This window comes from Elephantulus edwardii, unplaced genomic scaffold, assembly GCF_000299155.1.
Source record: "Elephantulus edwardii isolate Elephantulus edwardi_28Jun2011 unplaced genomic scaffold, EleEdw1.0 scaffold00044, whole genome shotgun sequence".
In the NCBI taxonomy this organism is placed as follows: domain Eukaryota; kingdom Metazoa; phylum Chordata; class Mammalia; order Macroscelidea; family Macroscelididae; genus Elephantulus; species Elephantulus edwardii.
Window position 1 is genome coordinate 17,289,575 of NW_006399794.1, and position 21,752 is coordinate 17,311,326.

The 21,752-nt window shown below is 40.3% G+C and overlaps 1 protein-coding gene across 1 annotated transcript in view; it reads left to right on the forward strand.

The window, feature by feature from the left end:
• The first annotated feature begins 11,192 nt into the window (after positions 1–11,192).
• RNF169 (ring finger protein 169) overlaps positions 11,193–21,752 on the forward strand; it is a 93,456-nt gene continuing 82,896 nt past the window's right edge. The window contains exon 1 of the mRNA XM_006885581.1: positions 11,193–11,700. Within this exon, the coding sequence (XP_006885643.1) occupies positions 11,199–11,700 (502 nt within the window). The 5' untranslated portion in view covers positions 11,193–11,198. The remainder of the gene's footprint in view (positions 11,701–21,752) is intronic.

Genomic DNA, 21,752 nt, shown 5'->3' on the forward strand with positions numbered 1-21,752 from the left:
AACCCCAAACCTTTCTATTTTTTAGCTCTTGATTTTTCTAAATTTTAGTCAAGGTTTATAAAGAGAGTACTCTCATTCATTCATTTACATTTTCTTCCCTTCCTTGCCCCCAATGATACATGATTTACTGATAAAGGTTATCAATTTTAGATCCATCACTATGAGGTGAGACTGAGAAGGGCCATTGTTGTTGTTGTTGTTAAGTGTCACTGAGTTGCCTGAGACTCATAGCGACCCTCTGTACAAAAGTCCTCAACCTTGTTCTATCCTGTGCCAAACTCATCGTCTCTGACACACCCTCCCAGTCACTGAGTCAATCCATCTCATGTAGGGTCTTCCTCTCTTGAGCTGTCTCTTCACCCTCCCAAGAATGATGTCCTTTTTTCTTTATTTGGTATATGTTGAGAAAAGACTTCTTAGAGTTATCTCTACTTTCTCAAAAAAGGAAATAAGGGACAGGGGGATACTACATGGTTTAAAATCAGGAAAGGCATGGGTCGGTGTTGTATTCTTTCTCTGTACCCATTCAACCTGTATCTTGAGCAAATAATTTGCGAAGTTGGACTCTATAAGGAAGAACGTGGCATCAGAGTTGAAGGAGACTCATCAACAACCTATATTACGCAGGTGACACATCCTTGCTTGCAGAAAGTGAAGACTTGAAGCACTTGTTGAAGATTAAAACTACAGTCTTCAATACAGATCACATCTCAACATAAAGAGGGGAAAAGTCCTTACAGGTCTTACCAACAGGCAACATTATGAAAGATGGAGAAAGGATTAAAGTTGTTAGTGATTTAATCTTATTTCAATCTACATTCAATACCAATGAAAGCAATAGTCAATAAATTAAAATATTTGTTGCACTGAGCAAATCTGCTGTCAATAACTCTCGAAAGTGCTAAAGAGCAATGATCTCAATTTAAAAATGATCGGTTCCTGACCCAAGTCTTGGTATTTTCCAGTTCCTTCCTATGCATATGAAAGACAATATGTAAGGAAGCCTAAAGAAGAATTAATGCCTCAGAATTCTGATGCTGGCAAAAAGAGTACTGACTCTCCCATCCACTGCCAAAAGAACAAACAGACCTGCCTTGGAGAAAGTGCAAACAAGATGCTCCTTAGAGGCAAGGATGGTAAAACTTCATTTTACACACTTAGGGCATGTTGTCAGGAGGGTCAGTCCTGGGAAAAAGACGTCATGCTTGGAAAAATTGATGATCAGAGGAGAGGAAGACCCTTATCTGTGACTGCAGCAATCATCTAGAGTATGGCAAGGACAGCAAGGATGACATAAGATAGGACAAGGTTTCAATATGTTATTGATAAGCTCATTTTTTACAGCCACAACTGTTGACCCTAAAGCAGTGAGAACAACAAAACAAAGAGGGAACTAGTTGCCTAGATCTCTTCCAGTCAGTCAGCCAGGTAGCTGTCCTCCAGATTTCTTGACACAACGTGATGAGCACATACAAGGCTGCATCTCTTTAATGAAATACATCAATTGGTATTCCATCAATTCCTAGGGTCTCACTGTTTTGCCACTTCCTTCAGAGCAGCTTGAACTTTTTCATCACTACTTCTTGTTGTCATTCATTGCCTTCAAGTCAAGAATGACTCATAGCGACCCCATGAACAAAAGGCCTGAAGCCTCTCTACAACCATTGACATTTATTAAAGTTCATAGAGTTTCTGGAGGCATATGCTCCTTCTTGAAGTAGTTCCATGTCAGCCAATTCTTTTTAGTTCCGTGATTCCATCTATTCCTACTATCTTTTCTTGATGCTTCTAGTATCATTCAAGATTTTGCCCATAACATCTTTTGGTATTTTAACTCAAGGCTTGAATTTGTTCTTCAGTTCCTTTAGCTTGAGAAATGCCAGGTGAGTTCTTCCCTTTTGATGATCTGACTCCAGCTCTTTACACCCTTTCTTAAAATGCTTTTTTTTTTGTCTTCACAGACTGCCCTTTGAAATCTTCTGTTCAAATTTTTTTCATTAAAAAAAATTTATTCTTAATTTCAAGAAAAATTTAGAGAGACTTTGGATTTCCATTCATTCATTGTTGCACTTTCCCCCCTCTCAATCCTCCCCCTTAGTACACTATCCTCTTGGAAAAGTAAAAGAAAATGTCTTTCATTGTTTTACAATCCCTCCCCGCAGGTCCAGTCCACTATGCAGTTTTCACTCTGGACTCCTGTCATGACAAAAATAACTAATCACATATTCCTTTTAAACAGTTTTCTCCCTCATCTGTTTCAATGCAGTATGCATTACTGAACCACCCATCTTTCTCAGTCTCCCCCCAACCCCGAGATCAGTCCTGTTTTACAACAGTGGCACCATGCAGTATTTGTCCTTTTGTGACTAAGATACTTCACTCAGCATAATGTCTCCAGGGTCACCCATTTTGAAAAATATTGCATGTGTTCCTTGTTTTTCAATACAGCGTAGTATTCCATTGTGTGAATATACCACAGCTTCTCTATCCAGTCATTTGTTGATGGGCACTTAGGTTGTTTACAACTCCTTGCTACTGTGAACAAAGCCACGATAAACATGGGTGTGAATATATCTACTTGGGTGGCAGTTATGGTCTCTTTCGGGTATATTCCCGGTAGTGGAATTGCTTGCTGGGTCAAATGGTATCTCTATTTGCAACTTTTTGAGAAAGTTCCATGCAGCTTTCCATAGTGGTTGCACCATTTTACACTCCCACCAACAGTGAATAAGGGTTCTAGTTTCTCCACAACCTTGCCAGCATTTGTTGCTTGCTGTTCTGTTAATTTTGCTATTGTTACTGGGGTGAGATGATATCTCATAGTTGTTTTGATCTGTTCATTTTTTTAAAATTCATCATTTCTTTCCTTTGTTTTGATTTCTTGGCATTCTAATGCAATATTCAGAATCTCTTCTGACATCCATTGTGGTCTTTTCTTCCTCCTCTGTCTTTGCAATGACCTTTTGCTTTCTCCATGAATGATATCCTCCCACAGCTCATCTGGTCTTTGTTCATTAGTGTTCAGTGCCTCAAACGTATTCTTGTAGTTTTTAAATGCAGGTGGGATAGAATCAAGGTCATTATTTTGGTTCTTGTGTATTTGCTTTTATTTTCTTTACTTTCAATTTGAATTTGCACAAGTAGTTGATGGCTGGGTTTAGAAGAGGCCATGGCACTGGGTATATCATTGCTGATGTCAGATGGAGCTTAGTTGAAAGCAGAAAGTACCAAAAGCATGCCTATTTGTGTTTTATAGACTACGCAAAGGCATTATTTGACTGTGTGGATCACAACAAATTGTGGCTGACATTGAGAAGAATGGAAATCCCAGAACATGTGAAACTTACATATAAACCAAGAAGGTATTATTTGGACAGAGCAAGGGAACAGTGCAACATTAAAAGTCAAGAAAAGAGTGAGTCATGGGTATATCCATTCTCCAGACCTTTTCAACAGGTATTCAAGAGGTTGGACTGTATAAAGAATGTGGAATCAGGATTTAAGTATGTTCATCAATAACCTGTGCTATGCAGATAACACAACCTTGCTTGCTGAAAGTGAAGAGGACTTGAAGCATTTGCTGCAGAAGATCAAGAACTGCAGCCTTCATTATGCATTGCATCTCAACATCAAGAAAACAAAAATCCTCTCCATCAGGCCAGTAGGTGCCTTATGATGGATGTAGAAAAGAGTGAAGTTGTTCATGATTTAATCTCACTCAGATTCACAATCAACACCCTTTGCACCAGCAGTTAGGAAATCAAAAGATGAGTTGTATTGGGAAAATCTGCTGTCAAGGATCTCTACAGAATTCTAAAGAGCAAGGATGTCAGTATAAAGACTAAGGTGTGCCTGGTCCAAGCCACAACCTTCTTGATTGTTTGCTATGCATCTGCAAGCTGGACAATGACTAAGGATGACAGAAGAATTGATGTCTTTGGGTTATGGTGCTGGAGAAAGTTCTGAACATACCATGGACCACCTGAGCAGATGAGAGCAGTTGGTTCCTTAAAGGCAAGGATTTTGAAACTCTATCTCACAGACTTTGGGCATGTTATCAGGGGCCAGTCCTTGGAGAATGACATCATGCTTGGAAGGGTAAAAGGTTAGCACACAATAGGAAACCTCTGGATGAGAGGGACTGACACAGTGACTGTGGCAATGGAGTCAGGTGTTAGAGATGGTGAGATTGGCTGAACATAGGGCAAGGTTCAGAGGCATTGTTCATAGTGTCCCTATTAGCTGTGGTCAACTCAATGGCATGTAACAGCAGGTGCCTGGAATTGGGCCAGAGCCTAGAGGAATGACATAGGGATACAGGGTAAGAAAGAGAGGAAGAATGAGGGGATGAAAGAGAGGTGCAGAGTGAAAAAACAAAGAAGATCCAATTCTAGGTACATTGATGAACTTTGAAGGGGAAAATTAAAGAAATTAAAGGACTGACATGCATTGCCAGGGTGCTTGATTGTTTATATAATTTTTCCCCTCTGACAATACACTGTATTTTGAATCTTGATAAACACTTAAAAGGATAACTCTCATTCCACAGCTTCTGAGATGTGCCCAATATTATACCCAAAACTGGCTCTCCCAAACCTGCCTAAGCATCCGTATCTTGTGTACCTTATTCAATGCCGAGTCTTCAGCATCTACATTATTCCTGCCACACATATAATTCCTGACAGTACCCAGATTATTCCTGCTCAATAAATGCTAATTAATGTGTAAATGCTAACTTTCTCCATTGATATTTCAACTCAGTGGGGCGTAGGGTGAAGTAGTTTCTTTTCATTCCTTGCTGTTAACTTTAGGATTAGGAGTCATCTTTACAAAGAACAGATTCACATGTAACATTGCCTTGTTCTGAATCTTAAATCTTTTTAGGATCCCCAAGATTGGAGATTTATTCCTCTTTAAAATGGAGATAGTAATATGCCCACCTCTACAAGGCTACTTTAGATTTAAATGAGATGAAGTGCATCTTAACATGATGCCTGGCCCATGATAGTTGATTCACAGACTATTTCCTTTCCTTTTCCAATTTTTCAGCCTTATCTCCAGCACAATGTTCTAATCACAATGAATTACTTATCAGGCCCATACAGATCCTATACCTTTCGTTTGTGCCTCTGTTTTTTGCTTTCCTTTTGCCTGGAATGTCTTCCCTTTCTGAAACTAATGAACTCCTCCTCATCCTTCAAAATGGAACTCAGATGTTGCTTTGTCTGTGAAATCTTCCCCAGTCCCACTGCCTCTGGGCCACTTGCTTCTACAGAGCCCCACATATATTTCAGTGCTAACACTTAGAATTCTCTTTTTTAAAATTCCTTTTTACTTTTTCCTTTCCCTTAGGTATGACATTGAGGACAGGAGATTCCATGTCTTATTTATAGGCTATTGGAAAGGGTATGGAGGTGGTAGAAAACTGGTGTGAGAGATCCAAGGAGACAAGTTAGCTTTGCAAAAAGGGTTCCTTCTTCAGCTGAAACAACAGGGAGGAACTAAAACTGATGACAGAAAGAAAATGGCAAAAACCCAAATCAAAACAGAATGCAAAACAGCAAAAAAAAAAAAAAAATCAAAGAAAATCTTTGTCTTGAGTGGGTAGGTGACAAGAAGATATACATGAAGAGGGCAAGAGAAGTGCAGCCAGTGTGTTCCGAGGGATTGGACCTTCTCCTTTCTCGGCGTGCCAACTTTTAGGATGGACTTAACCTCTGAACTGGCAAGAAGGGGTTCTATAGCTTTTCAACGGATTACTTTTTTCCCCCCCCCCAAAATTACAAATTCTGTTTGCACTGAAGTATTCAAAAGAGACACTGGTGTGTTGTTACTGAAACGTTACCTACAAATGGCTGTCAAGTGTGCTTTGTAAATCATGTTACAAAAGGCTGGTTTGCCTTGCAGGGAGAAACAGTCTTATCTCCCCCTGAAATTAGACCAAACGGCTGTGTCTCACATCTGAGTCTCTGAGTCCAGCAGGGAGAATGGGAGCTTGCAGCGATGTGATAAGGAGGGATGGCGGGTCAGTGGTGATATGAAGCCATGCGGAGCTATTGGAGTGGAAGCTCTGTGAGAAGGAGAGCAGTGAATCTTGGCAGCAATGTAATTCTCAAATAGTATCCCAGAGACAAAGCATCAAAAGAAGCTGAGGAGGAATCACATGCAAGTGGCTGTCCTGTTATCTATTCCAGTTGGGGTTCTTGATGACTGTATTAAAGAGTCATTGTGTCCCTCTCCTTTGGTGGTGTCATGCAGGTAGGGGGGCTAAGAAAAAAATGGCACTTATAACTCGCGCTTTATTCTACTCTAGGTTGTTAAAGTTTTTCATATGGTATTATGATTTACAGAGCATGCCTGACAACCCACATCAGAAGCAATACACTAATATCTCAACTCAGAGTATTTCAATGCAAGCAGAAATTGTAATTTAAGACAGAAAATAAGAATTTATGGCAAAAGGATATAAAATGATGACAGGAAGCCTAGAGAGTCAGGTGTGGGGAACAGACTGTACATAGGAAGGCCAGGCACCAAGTCTATGCTGCAGGAGTAAACTGGTATGGCCACCCTTCAACGTGATGGGGACACTCCATCTCTTTACAGGGATTCACTGCTGTTGGATATATCAGCTACACTAAAAATTGTTTCTGTTTGTGTTACTCCATGAGGATTTACAGTTCAGAGAAGAGTAGCCAGATCCTATGCTACATGTTAGCTGTTAAGCAGTGGGGAGAATAGCTCCAGTTTTGGCTGACCTCGACCACATTGTCATCAAGTTTTTCTGACTCACAGCAACCCTCCCTCAGGTTTCCAAAGCTGTAAATCTCTATGGCAGGAGTCCACCCATCTTTCGCCCACAGAGCAACTGGTGGATTCAAACTGGCAACCTTTTAGTTAGCAGCTCTATACATTTTACAGCATATTACCAGGGCTCCTAAGACTCATCAACATTATGCAGAATATAGGAAATCCTCTTAAAAGGAAGGAGACTTGGGTGCTGGTGGTAAAATGAAGAAAGGAAAATTCCCACTGTGACCAGTCCTACATCTTCTTCCTCCGGATTTTCCTTTCCAGTTTTTCTGTCTGTGAATTGTCAATTGTGGTCATAATTCCAGGCTCCTAGGCTTAAAACTTTAGAATGAGTCTCATCTCCCTCATTTTCCCATGTAGTGAATACTGTTCAAGATCTCTTAGATTTGTCTTCTGTCACAGTTACTGTTGTAGTATAATACTTTTTAAATCTATATGCAGATAAGATTATTCAGGAGGCTGGACTCTAAGAGGAGGAATGTGGCATCAGGATTGGAGGAAGATGGATCAACAACCTGTGCTATGCAGCTGACACATCCTTGCTTGCCAAAACTAAGGAGGACTTGAAGCATTTGCTGCAGAAGGTCAAGGACTGCAGTCTTCCAATATGGACTGAAGCTCAATACCAAGAAAACAAAAATTTTCACCATTTGGCCAATTGGCCATGCCATGATAGACGGAGAAGAGATTGGGATTGTTAACAGGTTCAGCTTACTTGGTTTCACAATCAACACTCTTGGCACCAGCAGTCAGGATTTGCATTGGGAAAAATCTGCTGTCAGGGACCTCTCAGAGTACTGAAAAGCAACAATGTCAGTCTAGAGACTAAAGTGCACCTGACCCAAGCCATGATCTTCACAATTACTTGCTATGCATCAGATAGTTAGACAATGAATAAGAATGACAGAAGAATTGATGCCTTTGAGTTGTGGTGCTGAAGAAGAGCATTGAACATACCATGGACTGTCAAAAGAACAAACAGGATTGTCCTGGAGAAGGTGAAGCCAAATTGTTCATTGGAGGTAAGGATTTTGAAGCTCCATTTCACATCCTTTAGGCATTTTGCAAGAAGGGACCAGACTTTGGAGAAAGACATCATGATTGCAAGGATGGAGGAATAGTGCAAGAGAGGAAGACCCTAGAGGAGATGGAATGACACGGAAACTGAAATAATGAGGGTAGGTGTGTCGGAGACAGTGAGAATGACTTAGGATAGGGCAGGGTTCAGAGCTTTTTGTACACAAGGTTGCTATGAGTCACAGTCAACAATATTTTGGCAATAGCATAGACAAGAGAAGACACTAGTATTTGGGAGTCAGACTTCTAGAATGTCAGAGTTGGAAGGGACCTTTAAACTCAAACATCCCAGTGGTCATAGCTAGAAGTGTTCCTTAGACTTTCTGTGGCATTTTAAAAAAATACACATGCTGGCATCCCACTCTACTTCTGACATATATCCATAGATGGTTCTGAGTTGCATACCAGAGTGAGAACTACTGAATCCTAATACTTTTGTTTTAAAGATGAGAAGACTGAGGTGGAGAGGAACTGCCTATCTGAAATCACTTGACAAGTTAACAAAAGGGTCTTGGTGCAGTCTCAGGTCTCCTAGTTCTGGCCCATTGACCTCTTATGCCCTCTCAGAAAGGAATTTCCCTTCTCCTTAAACACTTACTGCAGAGGATCAAAAACTACAGCCTTCAATATGGATTGCATCTAAACATCAAGAAGACAAAAAATCCTTACCAGTGGACAGATAGGCAACATCATGATAAATAAAAGGTTGAAATTTTCATTAATTTCATCTTACTTGGATCCACAATCAACACCCTTGGTAGCAGCAGTCAGGAGATCAAGAGAAATATTGCACTGGGAAAATGCACTGACAGGGGTCTTTCCAAATTACTAAGGAGCAATGAGGTCTATCTGAGGACTAAGGTGTGCCTGATTCAGGCCATGGTCTTTTCCATCACTTGCTATGCATCTGAGGGCTAGATAATGAATAAGGATGACAGAAGAATTGATGTCTTTGAATTGTGTTGTTGGAGAAGAGAACTGAGTATCACATGGACTGCCAAAAAAACCTAAACATATGTGACTTGGGAAAAGTGCAATAAGAGTACTCCACGGTGGTAAGGATGGTGAAAGTTAAGCTCACATATTTTGGGCTTGTTGCGGAAAGGTTATCCCTTGAAATGGATATCATACTTGGAAAGGTAGAAGGTCAGCAATTGAGAGGAAGACCTTCAACGAGATGGACTGACACAGTGACTGCAGCAATATGTTAGTGATGAGGATGGCACATAATAGCACAGGGTTCAGACCTGTTGTTCATAGAGTCACTATCAGTTATACTCAACTAACTTGTTAACAACACCTAACGACAGTTATTAAATGCACAATACTCTTTTGTGGCTCAGTTCTTCATCAGTAAACCAGCCTTTCAGATTAAGAGCTCCACAAAGTGCCCTATTTCTTATAATAGTCAGCTTGATCTTTGAACCACAGCCCTCCCTTGTCAGAACCTGGGCAAAGTGTCCTCAAGAACCAGGGGAAGAATGAGGTTGAGCCATGGACAAAGCATAGCATAAGCCATACTTCTGTGTCTGGCAGGACTGACAGTCTGGGCTCCTGTGCACACACCTGTTTTACTTACCCATTGACCTTTCTTCAGTTCTTGTTTGTCCTCTAGTGATGATCTAGTCCTCAGTGTGGGAATTCATATCTTTGTTCTACTTCCTGACCAGTCATTCTGCCTCAGAATAATTTACCAACAGCCTTAAGCACTGTTTCTGGACAATCTCTTCCAAATCCAGGCCTTTAATATTGTCATGAGAGGCCATTTCTTAGAAAAGGATATCATGCTGGGAAAGGGGATGGTCAGAGAAAGAGGGGAAGACCCTCAACAAGATGAACAGACACAATGACTGACTGTAACAATGGGTCCAGTATATTAAAGATTGTGAGGACGGCACAAGGTAGGGCAAGGTTAAGATCAGTCGTTAACGGGGACAGTAGGAGTCATGGGCCAACTCAATGGCATCTATCAACAATGCCGTCCATCATATTATGTTGTCTTGATTTTGCTCTCCTTACAACTTGTGTTTTCTTAGAAAAGATTTCCAGCACTTGTTTAATATCTTTCCCTCAAAGCTACTTCAGTGCAAAGAAAAAGGTGAGATACTTGTTGCAGGAGAGTCATCTCTCTGCCAGACGGGAGCTCTTATTTCTCCTAGACATTTTAAAATCCAGAAAGGAGTTTGGTGCCTAAGTCTGAGCACCTCACTCAAGTCTAAGCAGGAATGACATGGTCAGAAGAGTCATTTAGGAATGAACTTTAAAAGCTATTGAATGATAGATGGAAGAGAGGCATATAGGGAAACCAGCTGCTACTTCAATAATCTGAATAACAACAGCTGAAACTTTAATTGAATAAAGGGGATGGAATGAGGACAGGATAGGTGGGAAAATGGTTATTGGGGAGAAATGACAGGACAAAGTAACTGACAGATGAAGGAGGAGTGAGAGATGATTCAGTTTGGAGCTTGTGGGACTGGAAGGATGGAATAGGAAACAGTTACTTTGAAAGAGGACAGAAGGCAGTGACTTTAGTCTTGTTCACAAGGGTTGCAGTTATTAATTCTAGGCAGTAGAATACGTTCGACTGGACACAGGTCTTGCCTGTAGATAGCAATGTGGGGGTGCCAACCTGAAGAAAAGCGTGAGATGCATGTGGGTGCGGGAAGAAGGGCACTACAGAGTAAGACAATCGAGGCCGGAATCCAGCGGAACATAATGTCAAGTATAAAAAAAAAAGAAGTAGATTTGAGAAAGGAGTCTGAGAAAGAACTGAAGAGTTAGGGAGAAACAACAACGTAACCACTTAGGAAGAAGAGGCTTCAGAAAGAAGCCTGGGGAGGTGAGGGCTTCCAGGAGGCTGTTACTTTTGTCAGTCAACTACTGAACGAATGAATGCTGGTCGCAGTAGTTATCCCAATCCTTACAAGCCTATTTCCTCCGAGTATAGGCACTAGGGGTGGTTTCTGGGTAATTCATGCACTTTAGCCCTCAGTTAGGAGGACATTGCACGATTAAATAGTTCACAATTTAACACATCCATCACTTACAAATAAATCCCTCAAGTTCGTTTAGTTCTACAAGAAGAAGCTGCAGAGACTGTGGATTGAGTCTGAGACGGAAATATAAACGAGAGTTAATAAATATTAATCGAATTTCACCCCCTGCCAACTGGTCACTGGAAGAACTAACCGGGCGCTCGCTGGAGCCCCACCCCCTCATGAATATGTAGATAGGCCACATCCGCCCACTGCCCCGCCTCTACTCTTCACCCTCGCAACGGACTCTCCCTTCAAACGGGAAACAAGATGGCGGCGGCAGGCCCAAGTACTCGGGCCTCTTCCGCGGCGGCGGCGGCGGCTCTGAGTCGGCGAAGCCGGCGGGGCCGCTGTGACGAGATGGCGGCAGTGAAGACCGGAGCCCCGGGCCCAGCTGCTGGTCCTGCGCTGCTGGTGTTTTCACCACCGTTGCTGCAACCGTCTCTACCTCCAAGGCCAGAGGAGTCGGGTTGCGCCGGCTGCCTGGAGACGCCAGGGGAAGCAGCGGCCTTGCCGTGCGGCCACTCGCTGTGCCAAGGCTGCGCCCAGCGCGCCGCCGACGCGGCGGGCCCTGGTTGCCCTCGCTGTCGTGCTCGCGGCCCGGCCTGGGGCCGCCGTCGGGCCCGCGACGACAGCCAAGCCGACGCGGAGGTGCTGGGAGAGCGCGTCCGCCGTAACCAGCCCGAGCGCTGCCGCCCGCGCCGGGACGGGGGCGCGGCCGCTGCAGAGCCCGGGCCGGAGCCGGAGTCGCGCTTCCCGCCGGCGGAGCCAGGTGGAGCTTCCCCTCCTCCTCTTCGGGGTCCAGAACGAGGCCTGGTTAGGGGGTGGAGCGTCCCAGGCCCTACTCGAGCGGGTGTGCGGAGGTCTCGTGGGGTTGGACCGCGGGCTCTGCCCAGGTCGCGGTGCCTGTGTCTGAATTTTGAACTTCGGCATGAAGTACGGGCACGTTGGATTTGGAGGGGCAGTGAGGGGATCCCGCGCCTTACGTAAGTCAGAAGTTTGGAGTGAGCTTTAGGATCTTGGAACGCGCACGCCCAGTAGAGTGGAATTGGTGTGTAGAGGGAGGGCACGGAACTTTGCTGGGGTCCTGGAGGATCCGAGGCGCGCTTGGTTTTAGCGTTGAGTGAAGAGTGCTACTTGGAGGGATGTGAATCCTGAGCGTGAACGGGTCAAAGAGGAGGGGCCTGAAATGTCCAGGGTTCTTGTTGCAGTTAAAAGTTGAATTTGAGGATGTGGATGGGGGTATGTTCAGACTTGAGCGTAGAATGAGTTGGCAGAAGTTTATGTTTGCAGTCGTCGTCACCCCCTCTCCCGCAATAAAATCTTGAACAAATGGATGCTTTATACAGAGCTTAGCACATGGTGAGGAAACAATAAATGACAGCTGTTTCTGTTGATAAGGAGCCCCGGTGTCATTTCATTACTAGTTGGGCTGCTATTGCAAAGGTTGCCTTTCTAACTCAGGCGCTCTCTACCCCGGGCGGTCTCCTTTCCTGAGGCTTTATCACTGTGAGTCGTCGACCGGGCTGCAGTGGGTATTTCTGTTGATATTAGTACTGCTCTTTATAAGCTGTCGCTCTTAGAGCTCAATCAAAACAAACTGGGTGGGGTTTAAAAGTTTTGGAAAGGAAGGCTGATTGGCCGGCTGGCTAGGCGGCTCTCTCTGTGGCAGTGTGGGTTTGCTATTATCCTGGTAATTTAATTAAAAAATCTGTTGGAGGACTCATGCTTTCAACTTCTTTCCCCTTTCAATCGCCCAAACCTGCCGCTTTCCCCCCCACTTTTAGGCTGAGTTTTGAAGTTGAAAATATCCTGTTCAATGTTACAGTTTATAACGTGGTTATATCTAACACACATATACGAGTTTTTTGGGATAGAGCACAGTCAGTAGCCTCTACACATGTGTTTGATAAAGAGATGCTTAACTAGGAGGAAATTTGCAAGAAATTTAAATCAGGAAAGCCCAGTTACTTACACCTTTTATTTTGGGAAGTCTGCCATGTGTTCGTTTCTGTAGGGAAATGTAGGTATTCCTTGTTTATGAAAGGGCGATCCCTAGAAACTACAGGTTCCAGAATGCAATTTTTTAATTCAGGCAGTCAGAGACACCTGCCAGCATCATCATAGGACAACTTTTATTTTTGGGATTGTGAAAATAGGCATCTTAGTTTCTATATTCCTTATTATTTATATTAATTTTGACAATATCCCTATGCGATAGTTCTTTTCATTTCCATTTTAGAGATGAAAACTGAGGCCTAGAAAAGTTGGTTACTTAAAATTATAAACCCAGTTCCCTCCGATTCCTGCTCGTATCAGAGAAGACCACCTTGAACATTATTTAATTTGTCACTACTATGTGGTAGTGATCTCATATATCAATTAATTTGCCTCACATTCAGAAATGATGGTTGAAGCACAATATCAGCTCTTTCTCTGGTCTTTATTAGTGCTATTGATTATTCTACCAGATAGAATACAAATTCTTATTTCTTAAGCTTAAAGATTTCCTTGTAAAAATCTCTTCTGAAATTTGAACCATGCAGAGAAGAATATGTGTGGATGATTTCTGTTACCGTTTTTTCCTCTTGATATTTTTGTCATAAGTATTACTAGTGGTTAAGACAAATTAAAATGAGATTTTACATTTGGATTTATCACTTATACTTATTTTCTACAAATGATTACTTTGTATACTTATCTGAAGATCATAATGAAAAGTTTTGTGTTTTTTGTAACATTCTTACTGTGGGATTGTTGAGTAGGTACTGTTACATGCTTATTAGGTCAGAACATACAAGAATATTGCAGAGCAGGGCATAAGAATCATCATCTAGTGTAAAACGTTTAAAGAACTGTACATCTTTGGACCTTCTGAGCTTCAGCAGCCAACTCAACCATCCATTGTTGTCCAGTAGATTCCACCTCATTGTGACCCTCCATTGAGTTTCTGAGGCTGTAAATCTGTACAGGAGGAGACTTCTTATCTCTTTCCAATTAATTTGTTGGAACCATTCATTCAGTTAGCAGCCCAGCATATGACACACTATGACTCCAGGGCTCTTTCAGGTTTTCTAAATCTCAAGTTAAATACAGTATATTTTAATACAAAATTTCAGTGGGCAATATATTTACGTGATTGAAACTAAAATTAAGAAAGTATACAGTGAAAATCTTCCCTCACATATCACCCCTCATTTCCCACTCCCATTAAAGATTCTTATTTCCTCTAGGTTTTTATGCACATATGTGAAAATTAAAGTGTATTTTATGTTTTGATATTATATATAGTGTTCTGTAATTTTGTTTATATAACAATACATGATGAAACTTTTTCCATATCAGTTCATAGAAATTCTAGTGGGATTTTTTTAACAGTCTTATGAAATCTTACTGAATGGGTATAATATAGCTTGCCTAACCATCTATTGGTGAACATTTAGATTTCCAATATTTTCCTATTACATATAATTGTACAATTGTTACATAAAAGTGTATGTGCATTTTTATGAAGAGAAAGCCTCTTCAGTTTTCAGTATAATTTCACACTCATTGTCATCAAGTTTGAACCGACTAGTAGCTGACTCTCTAGCAGGTTTTCATAAATCGCATGGAGGAGATTGCCTGCTTTGTCCTGTGAAGCAGCTGGTGTATGCAAACTGCCTGGCTTTGGCTTGGCAACTACTTACCCACTAGGCCACCAGAGTTCCCAAATAATACTCAGAGAGTTGTAAAAAAAGTTGAGAGCCATTATTTTAATTCATTTCCTTCATTCTTCTATACAGAAAACTGAGGCTAGGGTGAGTTAACAGATAAACAAGGCCTAAAAGTGCAACCCATCAATAAGGGCTGAAAGGTAGATTGGTTAACAGTGAAATGCTCGTTCTAATAGGAAAAATGAAAAATACCAGTTTAACAAATAATTATAGTGTACTTTTGTAATGAGAAATTAGAATTATTAGCCATTTTGAAAATAACAATACACGACGAAACTTATTTGAGAATAACAATGCACAATGAAACTACACGTTGATGTAGTTAGGGCAGTAGGTATAAAAGAGAGGTCAGGTCTGCTTTATTATTTTTTTTTCTTCAGGTCTGCCTTATAGTACTAATATAATTTTTTAATAACTGCTGTTTTAAAATGAAATTCTTATAATTTTAAAAATTAATGTTGTTGATGCCCCATTTATCTTTTCATATTGTCATGATAAAGCTGCAAGAATTTGCCCTTACTGAAAAATTTTGGTTGCTCAAGAGATGTTTTTTTTTTGCCAACTACTTGGCTTTCTCTAAAGTTCAGAACTTACATGACCTTTATGTAAAAATTCTTTTTTTATTCTTACATGTATTAGTTGTTTTTGGATGTAATATCATTTCTTGATTCATAAAACCATGTATATGGAGGTTTCACTAGTGATCATTTTGAGATTAATCTACACTTCAACTTTATGGTTTTTGAGGTTCTGTAGCTCATAATATATGTTAACATATAGTATATAAGTATCCTGACCATCTTCGACAGTATTAAGCAGCATTAAATGAGTGCCTCCTCTCTGCTGTTAGGTACCTCTCCAAAGTACTGAAGAGCAATGGTGTCTCTCTGGAGACTAAGGTGCATCTGATACAGGCCATGGTCTTCACAATCACTTGTTACGCATCAGAGAGTTGGACAATGACCAAGGAGGATAGAAGGAGAATTGATGCCTTTGAGCTGTGGTGCTGGAGAAGAGTATTGAGAATACCATGGACTGCTAGGAGAACAAACAGATTTGTCCTGGAAAGGGTTAAACCGGGTGGCTCCTGGAGGCAAGGATTCTGAGGCTCTGTCTAACATACTTTGGACATGTTTTGAGGAGAGACCGGTCATTGGAGAAGGACATCATGCTTGGGAGGGTGGAGGGACGGCGCAGGAGGGGAAGGCCCTCTATGAGGTGGATTGATTCAGTGACTGGGATAATTGGGATGGGAGTGTCAGAAACAGTGCAATTGGCACAGGACAGAGCGGAGTTTAGGGCTGTTGTACGTAGGGTCGCTATGAGTCGCAAGCGACTCGATGGCACGTAACAACAACAACAACAACACTCGTTATATGAATGTTTAAAAGTCATTGTAGTGAGCAAAAAAGTCCATTTCCCCCTGGATGGAGCTTCTATTTTAGATTTAGTTCTGGTCTTTTGATATAAAAAAATTTACTGCACAGGTTTTTACAGGTAGGTTTAAAAGTATATACAATAGCAACACTTAAAATATCATAGATAAGGATTAATGAATTTTAAGAATTAATTTGTGTTTTGATTTGAAATCAAGGATAAACATTATGAATTGTAATATGTTTGAGGTGAAACATGTTATAAGTTAATTTCAGAAATCAAACAGATAAAAATACAATAGTTCCTCATTTATCCCTTCCCTTTATTCCACATCAACCCCATGTTTACTTGGGGTTACACATTTAATGAATTTCCTCTTTCTGAGAAAAGCAAGTAGTTCTGGTTTATTACTCAATTGGCAGACAATGTTTGCTATGTGTGCAGCCTAAATTGCATTTGGGACTAATGAATAATGAAACCATGTGATTGTCATGCAACAGGACAGGAATTTCCCTGGTCTATAAGGATTTGTTTTAGAATGTATAAAATGACTTAACTTGTTGTCCTTAATGACCCATATTTCAGAATTTTGAGTGTCTTTATGTGTTAAACTAATGCAGGAAGTGTTTGTGTTTGGTATTTTCTCCCCCTGAAGTTTATGATGAGATAACCTCACCATATATTCTAACTGAACAATAGCAATCAGTGAGGGAATAGTGCCAGTCTGTAGAATTCAGAGTGACTAGTAAAAACTCGAGATCCAGTCACATCTATGTTTATTTTTGTTTCTTCGTGTTTCCTTTCCTTATCTACCCTGTTAACCTAGGGAAAGTTGTGTACTTCACATTCATTTATATTTAAGTTTGCTTGAATGAAGGATATAGGATGTAATTATCAAAATTGAGTTGATTGTCTAATTCAGTGAGAGGGTATTCTGGTTGTATAACCCGTAGGAAGTTTTGCAGCTAACCCAAGGGCTGTGCCTCTCTGATGATTTGAATCCATTAGCAGCTACTTGGGGAGCTCTGGTGGTTTAGTGGTAAAGAGTTGCACTGTCAACCCAAAGGCATGTGGTTCAAATCTGCCAGCTTCTCTGCAAGAGGTAGATGAGCATTCTTCTCTCGAGTAATGTACAGCCTTTGAAAACTCACTGGAGGGTCAGGTATAAGCCAGTTCTGACTCCACGGTACAAAACAGCAGCAGCAGCAACAACAACAGAGTAGTTCCTTGGGAGAAACTTTGGCACCCTGCTCCTTTTTTATTTACAGCCTCAGAAACCCAGTGGGGATCAACTATGAGTTGATTCTGAATTGATGGCAGTGAGTGAAAGAATTGAGTGAGCATTTCTTCGACACATACTATAAAGGATAAAAACCAAAACCCACTTTCATTGAGTTGATTCCAGCTCATAACAACCCTATAGGACAGAGTAGAACTGCCCCATAGGGTTTCTAAGACTAAATCTTTGCCGAAGCAGACTGCCACAGCTTTCTCCCACAAAATACTGATCCTTCAGTTAGCAGTAAAATACTTAACTTGCCACAATAAAGTTCCTGCTTATGCAATATTGTCCAATTAAAAAGATACATAAGACATGGTCTCTGTTCTTCAAGCCCACAGTCTGACTGGGAAACATTTTTGTTCCTAATCAAGTTACACTACAAAGTCTTAAGTGTGATAAATGCATAAATATCAACAGAATGTGATCAGGGCCTGTCTGAAAGAAACTTGAGGAGGGTATTTAATCTGTAAATTGAAGAATTAGAAATTCAGTCAGTGAAGGAGGAGAGAATGGCCATTCTAGGCAAAAGAACCTGCATGTCCAAAAGTCTGGAAGTGCTTGGTATGTTCAGGACTGACAAGAACTTAACTGTGTGTAGGTGGACTGTAGTGAGGAAGTCGGGTTATGAAAGGCATTGTGCTGTCAACCCAAAGCACATGGTTCAAATCTACCAGCTGCTTAGTGGAAGAAGATGGGCAGTTTCCTCCTGTGTGATTAACTGCCTCAGAAAACCCACTACAGATCAGCTAGTAAGTTGATCTCAACTCAAACAACACACAACAACATCCTAAAGAAAGTGTGCAGCCCTTAAATATGTTGAAGTAGTGAAATGTCATAGTCATAATGTGCTTTAGAAAGTTAATATTGATTGGTGCTTGAAGGAGAGATGTGAGTAGAAATTGGAGACAGGCCAATTAGGATACTATTTTAAAGGTTTAGGGCAGAGATGACTAGAGGCTAAACAAAAACTGATGGTAGAGATGATTCCTTTAGTCATTCATTAATTTAGTAACTCTTTGAGGTAACCTGTGTGCCATGCACTTAAGCTCAATATTTATAAAAAACCAACAAAAAAAAAACCCAACCAAAAAACAAACCCAAATGAAACAAACTCACTATTGTCTCTTAAAGTAAAAATTTAATTGAAAAGTATATAAACATGTGACTGATATATGATTTAATAAATGGAGCTTCAACTATTGCAAAATATAACCATAGAAGACAACTGAATATAGTGCTTAATTGAGCACATTTTAGAGTTAGATTACTTGAGGTATGTATATCTTTTATAGATATGTGTGATTGGGGGTGTAGCTCAGTGGTAGAGCATGTCCTACGCATATAGGTATCATTGTTTAACATATAGGTGTCCTTGTGTAACTTCTCTGTACCTTCGTTTTCTCATCTGGACAATAGGATAGTATAAAAACAAAAAAGAGGCCTCATATTGACTCATGGCTGACCCTCCAGTGGGTTTCTGAGGCTGTAACTCACACCAGAAGTGATTACCCATCTTTTCCCCAAGGAGAGGTTGGTGGATTTAAACTGCCATAGAAGTATGCCCTTTATTAAGTTAGCAGTGCAACTTGCTAGGCACTATGCCACTAGAGCTTGTTTAACATATGAAACACTCAATATATGTTAGTTTTCATAAAGCTTAGGTGGGCTAGAAAGGCTTTAGTTAAAAATAAATTTTTAATAAGTAGATAGATGAAGGCAGGATGAAAAATTAGCACAGAGAAGGACATAGAAGCACAAGTGGTTGGAGCATTGTGTAGAATGGTAGAGGGAGAATGGTACGTGAGATGGAGAGGTGCTGAAAAATAGTGGTGTTTGTATGTCATGCTAAGGAATAAAGAACCACTTAAGAACTTTGAAGAGGATTCCATCTACTTTTTAGAGAGGCTATTTCTATGAGAATAGAATAAATGGTTAAAACCCTCAAATTTCTTTAAGGTAACTTCTATGCTCCAAATATCAAGAAAGGCTTGATAATACAAAACAACAGTTTTACCAAATGCATTCCTAGGCTTCCAGAAAAGGGGAAAATCTCCAGGTTTCAGAAACAAAAATGGAACTAGAAACCAAAACTGTAAACTCTTGAGCCAAAGTGTACCCTGGAGCAGTGTTGAAGGAATAGTGTGTAGTTATTTCTAGTTTTGTGTACCTAGGGAAAAAGAAATGAGAGAACTAAGACTTCTGTCTGCATTAAGCTGAGATTCTTGATGTATATTGTATCCTAAGTGAAAGGGTAGCAAAAAAGAAAACAAACTCAACAACAACAACAAAAAAACCCAACCAAAAACAACCCACTCCAAAAACAAACAAACCAGCAAAAAACCTCCAATACTTATCTTGGCACTGGAGATGACCAGGAATCCTGTCTTGATTTGTCTGTCTTAGCAAGTAAAATTATTAAAAACAGACCCAAAAAACTTCCCTGAGAAATTAAAACAGAGAATTATGCCTTGCTTATAATCAGGGTCTCAGTTTATATTCATTATATAGTTCAGGTATCCCCCAGCTGACTATTACTATAAAAACTGACCCCAAGATAGTGGTATCCCTGAATCACCTGAAGAAAGGAAAAACACGACACTCCAGAGGCACTTCTATACTTCATGTTATAGGGAATTCCTAGAGAAGAAGGAAACCCAACTAAAGGTGAATTTATAATTAAAAATAGCAACTGTAGCATTTTGTACTACTAGTGAAGTGCTGCAGATGTTGCAAGTGGGAAGCCTATTGTTACAAGAACTAGGATAATAGAATGTGGCCAGAATTGTAATTTTAATTAGAAAACCAATGATGAGTTGAAGATTGTTATTGTTTGCCCTCATGTTGGAACCAACTCATGGCTAACCCTCCAGTGGGTTTTCAGAGGCAGGAAATTGCAGGGGAGGAGATTACCCATTCTTCCGCAGAGCAACTGATATATTGTGTCTTTGGGATTGCAGTGCAGCTTCTTGTTACTAGGTCATCAGAGCTCCCAGAGTTGAAGAATAAGTTGATGATACTAAAAAAGAGAAAACCAGTAAGTTAGAAAAATCAGAGGAAATTGCTAAAATTATTTACTGCTTTGTAAGTAAAAGTTAAGGAAAATATGAGAGGTAAAGTGACATGAAAAAAGAGCCAGATATTTTCTTTAACAGAAAAGTAAAGAGACAAAATTTGAAGAGATAATTGAAATTTTTCAGACTTCTTCAAAAGAAGGATGGACATTCTCCTGTGTGATTTACTGCCTCTGAATACCTTCTGGAGGGTCAGCTATGGGTTGGTTCTAACTTGACAGCATACAAAACAGCAAAAACTTTAAAAAGAAAAGAAAAATTCATAAGTAAATATAATGCAGTAAAAGTGCAGAATACCAAAAGCAATCAGAAAGAGAAGGATCAGAAGTCAAATTGAAAACATACTCTAATCAATAACTTAGGCCAGAAAAAAATGGAGTAATACCATCTAAGTGGTGAAAGAGAGATTAGAATGGCTTATTTAAATTATTATTCAAGAGTGAAAGTAAAATAAAAATTTTTCAGAAAAAACAAAAGTATGCAGAACTTAACACATTATTTCTGAAAGAACTGTTATACAGAAGAATATACGTCAGAAAGAAAGAAATACAGCATGAAGTAAAAATACAGTAAAAAATATATTGATAAATAAACTAAGCTAATTTTGCGTATAAAAATAATTATGAGTAATAGACCATGGTCTTTTAAAAAACTTACTGTTCATCTGAGAGCTAGACAGTGAATACGGATGACAGAAGAATTGATACCTTGGAGCTGTGGTTTTGGAGGACAGTACTGAATATCCCATGGACTGCCCAAAGAACAAACAGATGTGTCTTGGAGAAAGTGCAGCCAGAGTAGAGGCAAAGATGATGAAGCTTCATCTCACATACTTAGGGCATGCTGTTAGGAGAGGCTGTTCCTTGGAGAAGGACATCATGCTTGGAAAGGTGGAAGGTAAATGAAAGAGAGGAAGACCTTCAGCCAGATAGACTGACAGAGTGTTGCAGTGGGCTTGAGTGTGTCAGAAAGTAGGTGGTTGGCACAAGATAGGATAAGGTTCAGATCTGTTCTTAGGGTCACTATGGACGTACTCGACTCAGCACCTGACAACACACAAAATAGTTGAGAAGGAGCTGTGGGGGTTCTCTGGATAAATCATTCAACTGCTAACCAAAAGATTGGCAATTTGAACCTGCCAGATGCTTGGTGGGGAAAAAATGAGACAACTTGCTTTCGTAAAGATTTATAACCTTAAAAATCCTATAGGGCAGTTTAGTCGATCTCACAGGATCTCTGAGTTGGTACTGGCTACATGACAGAGAGTTTGGTTATTTTGAGTACATATAATAATTAGGAGGAGGGGAGAGATAGTGATTAGTTTAAGGCTTTAAATCTGGTATAGGTTTTAAGTCTAAACCTAATACAGTGTGTTTTC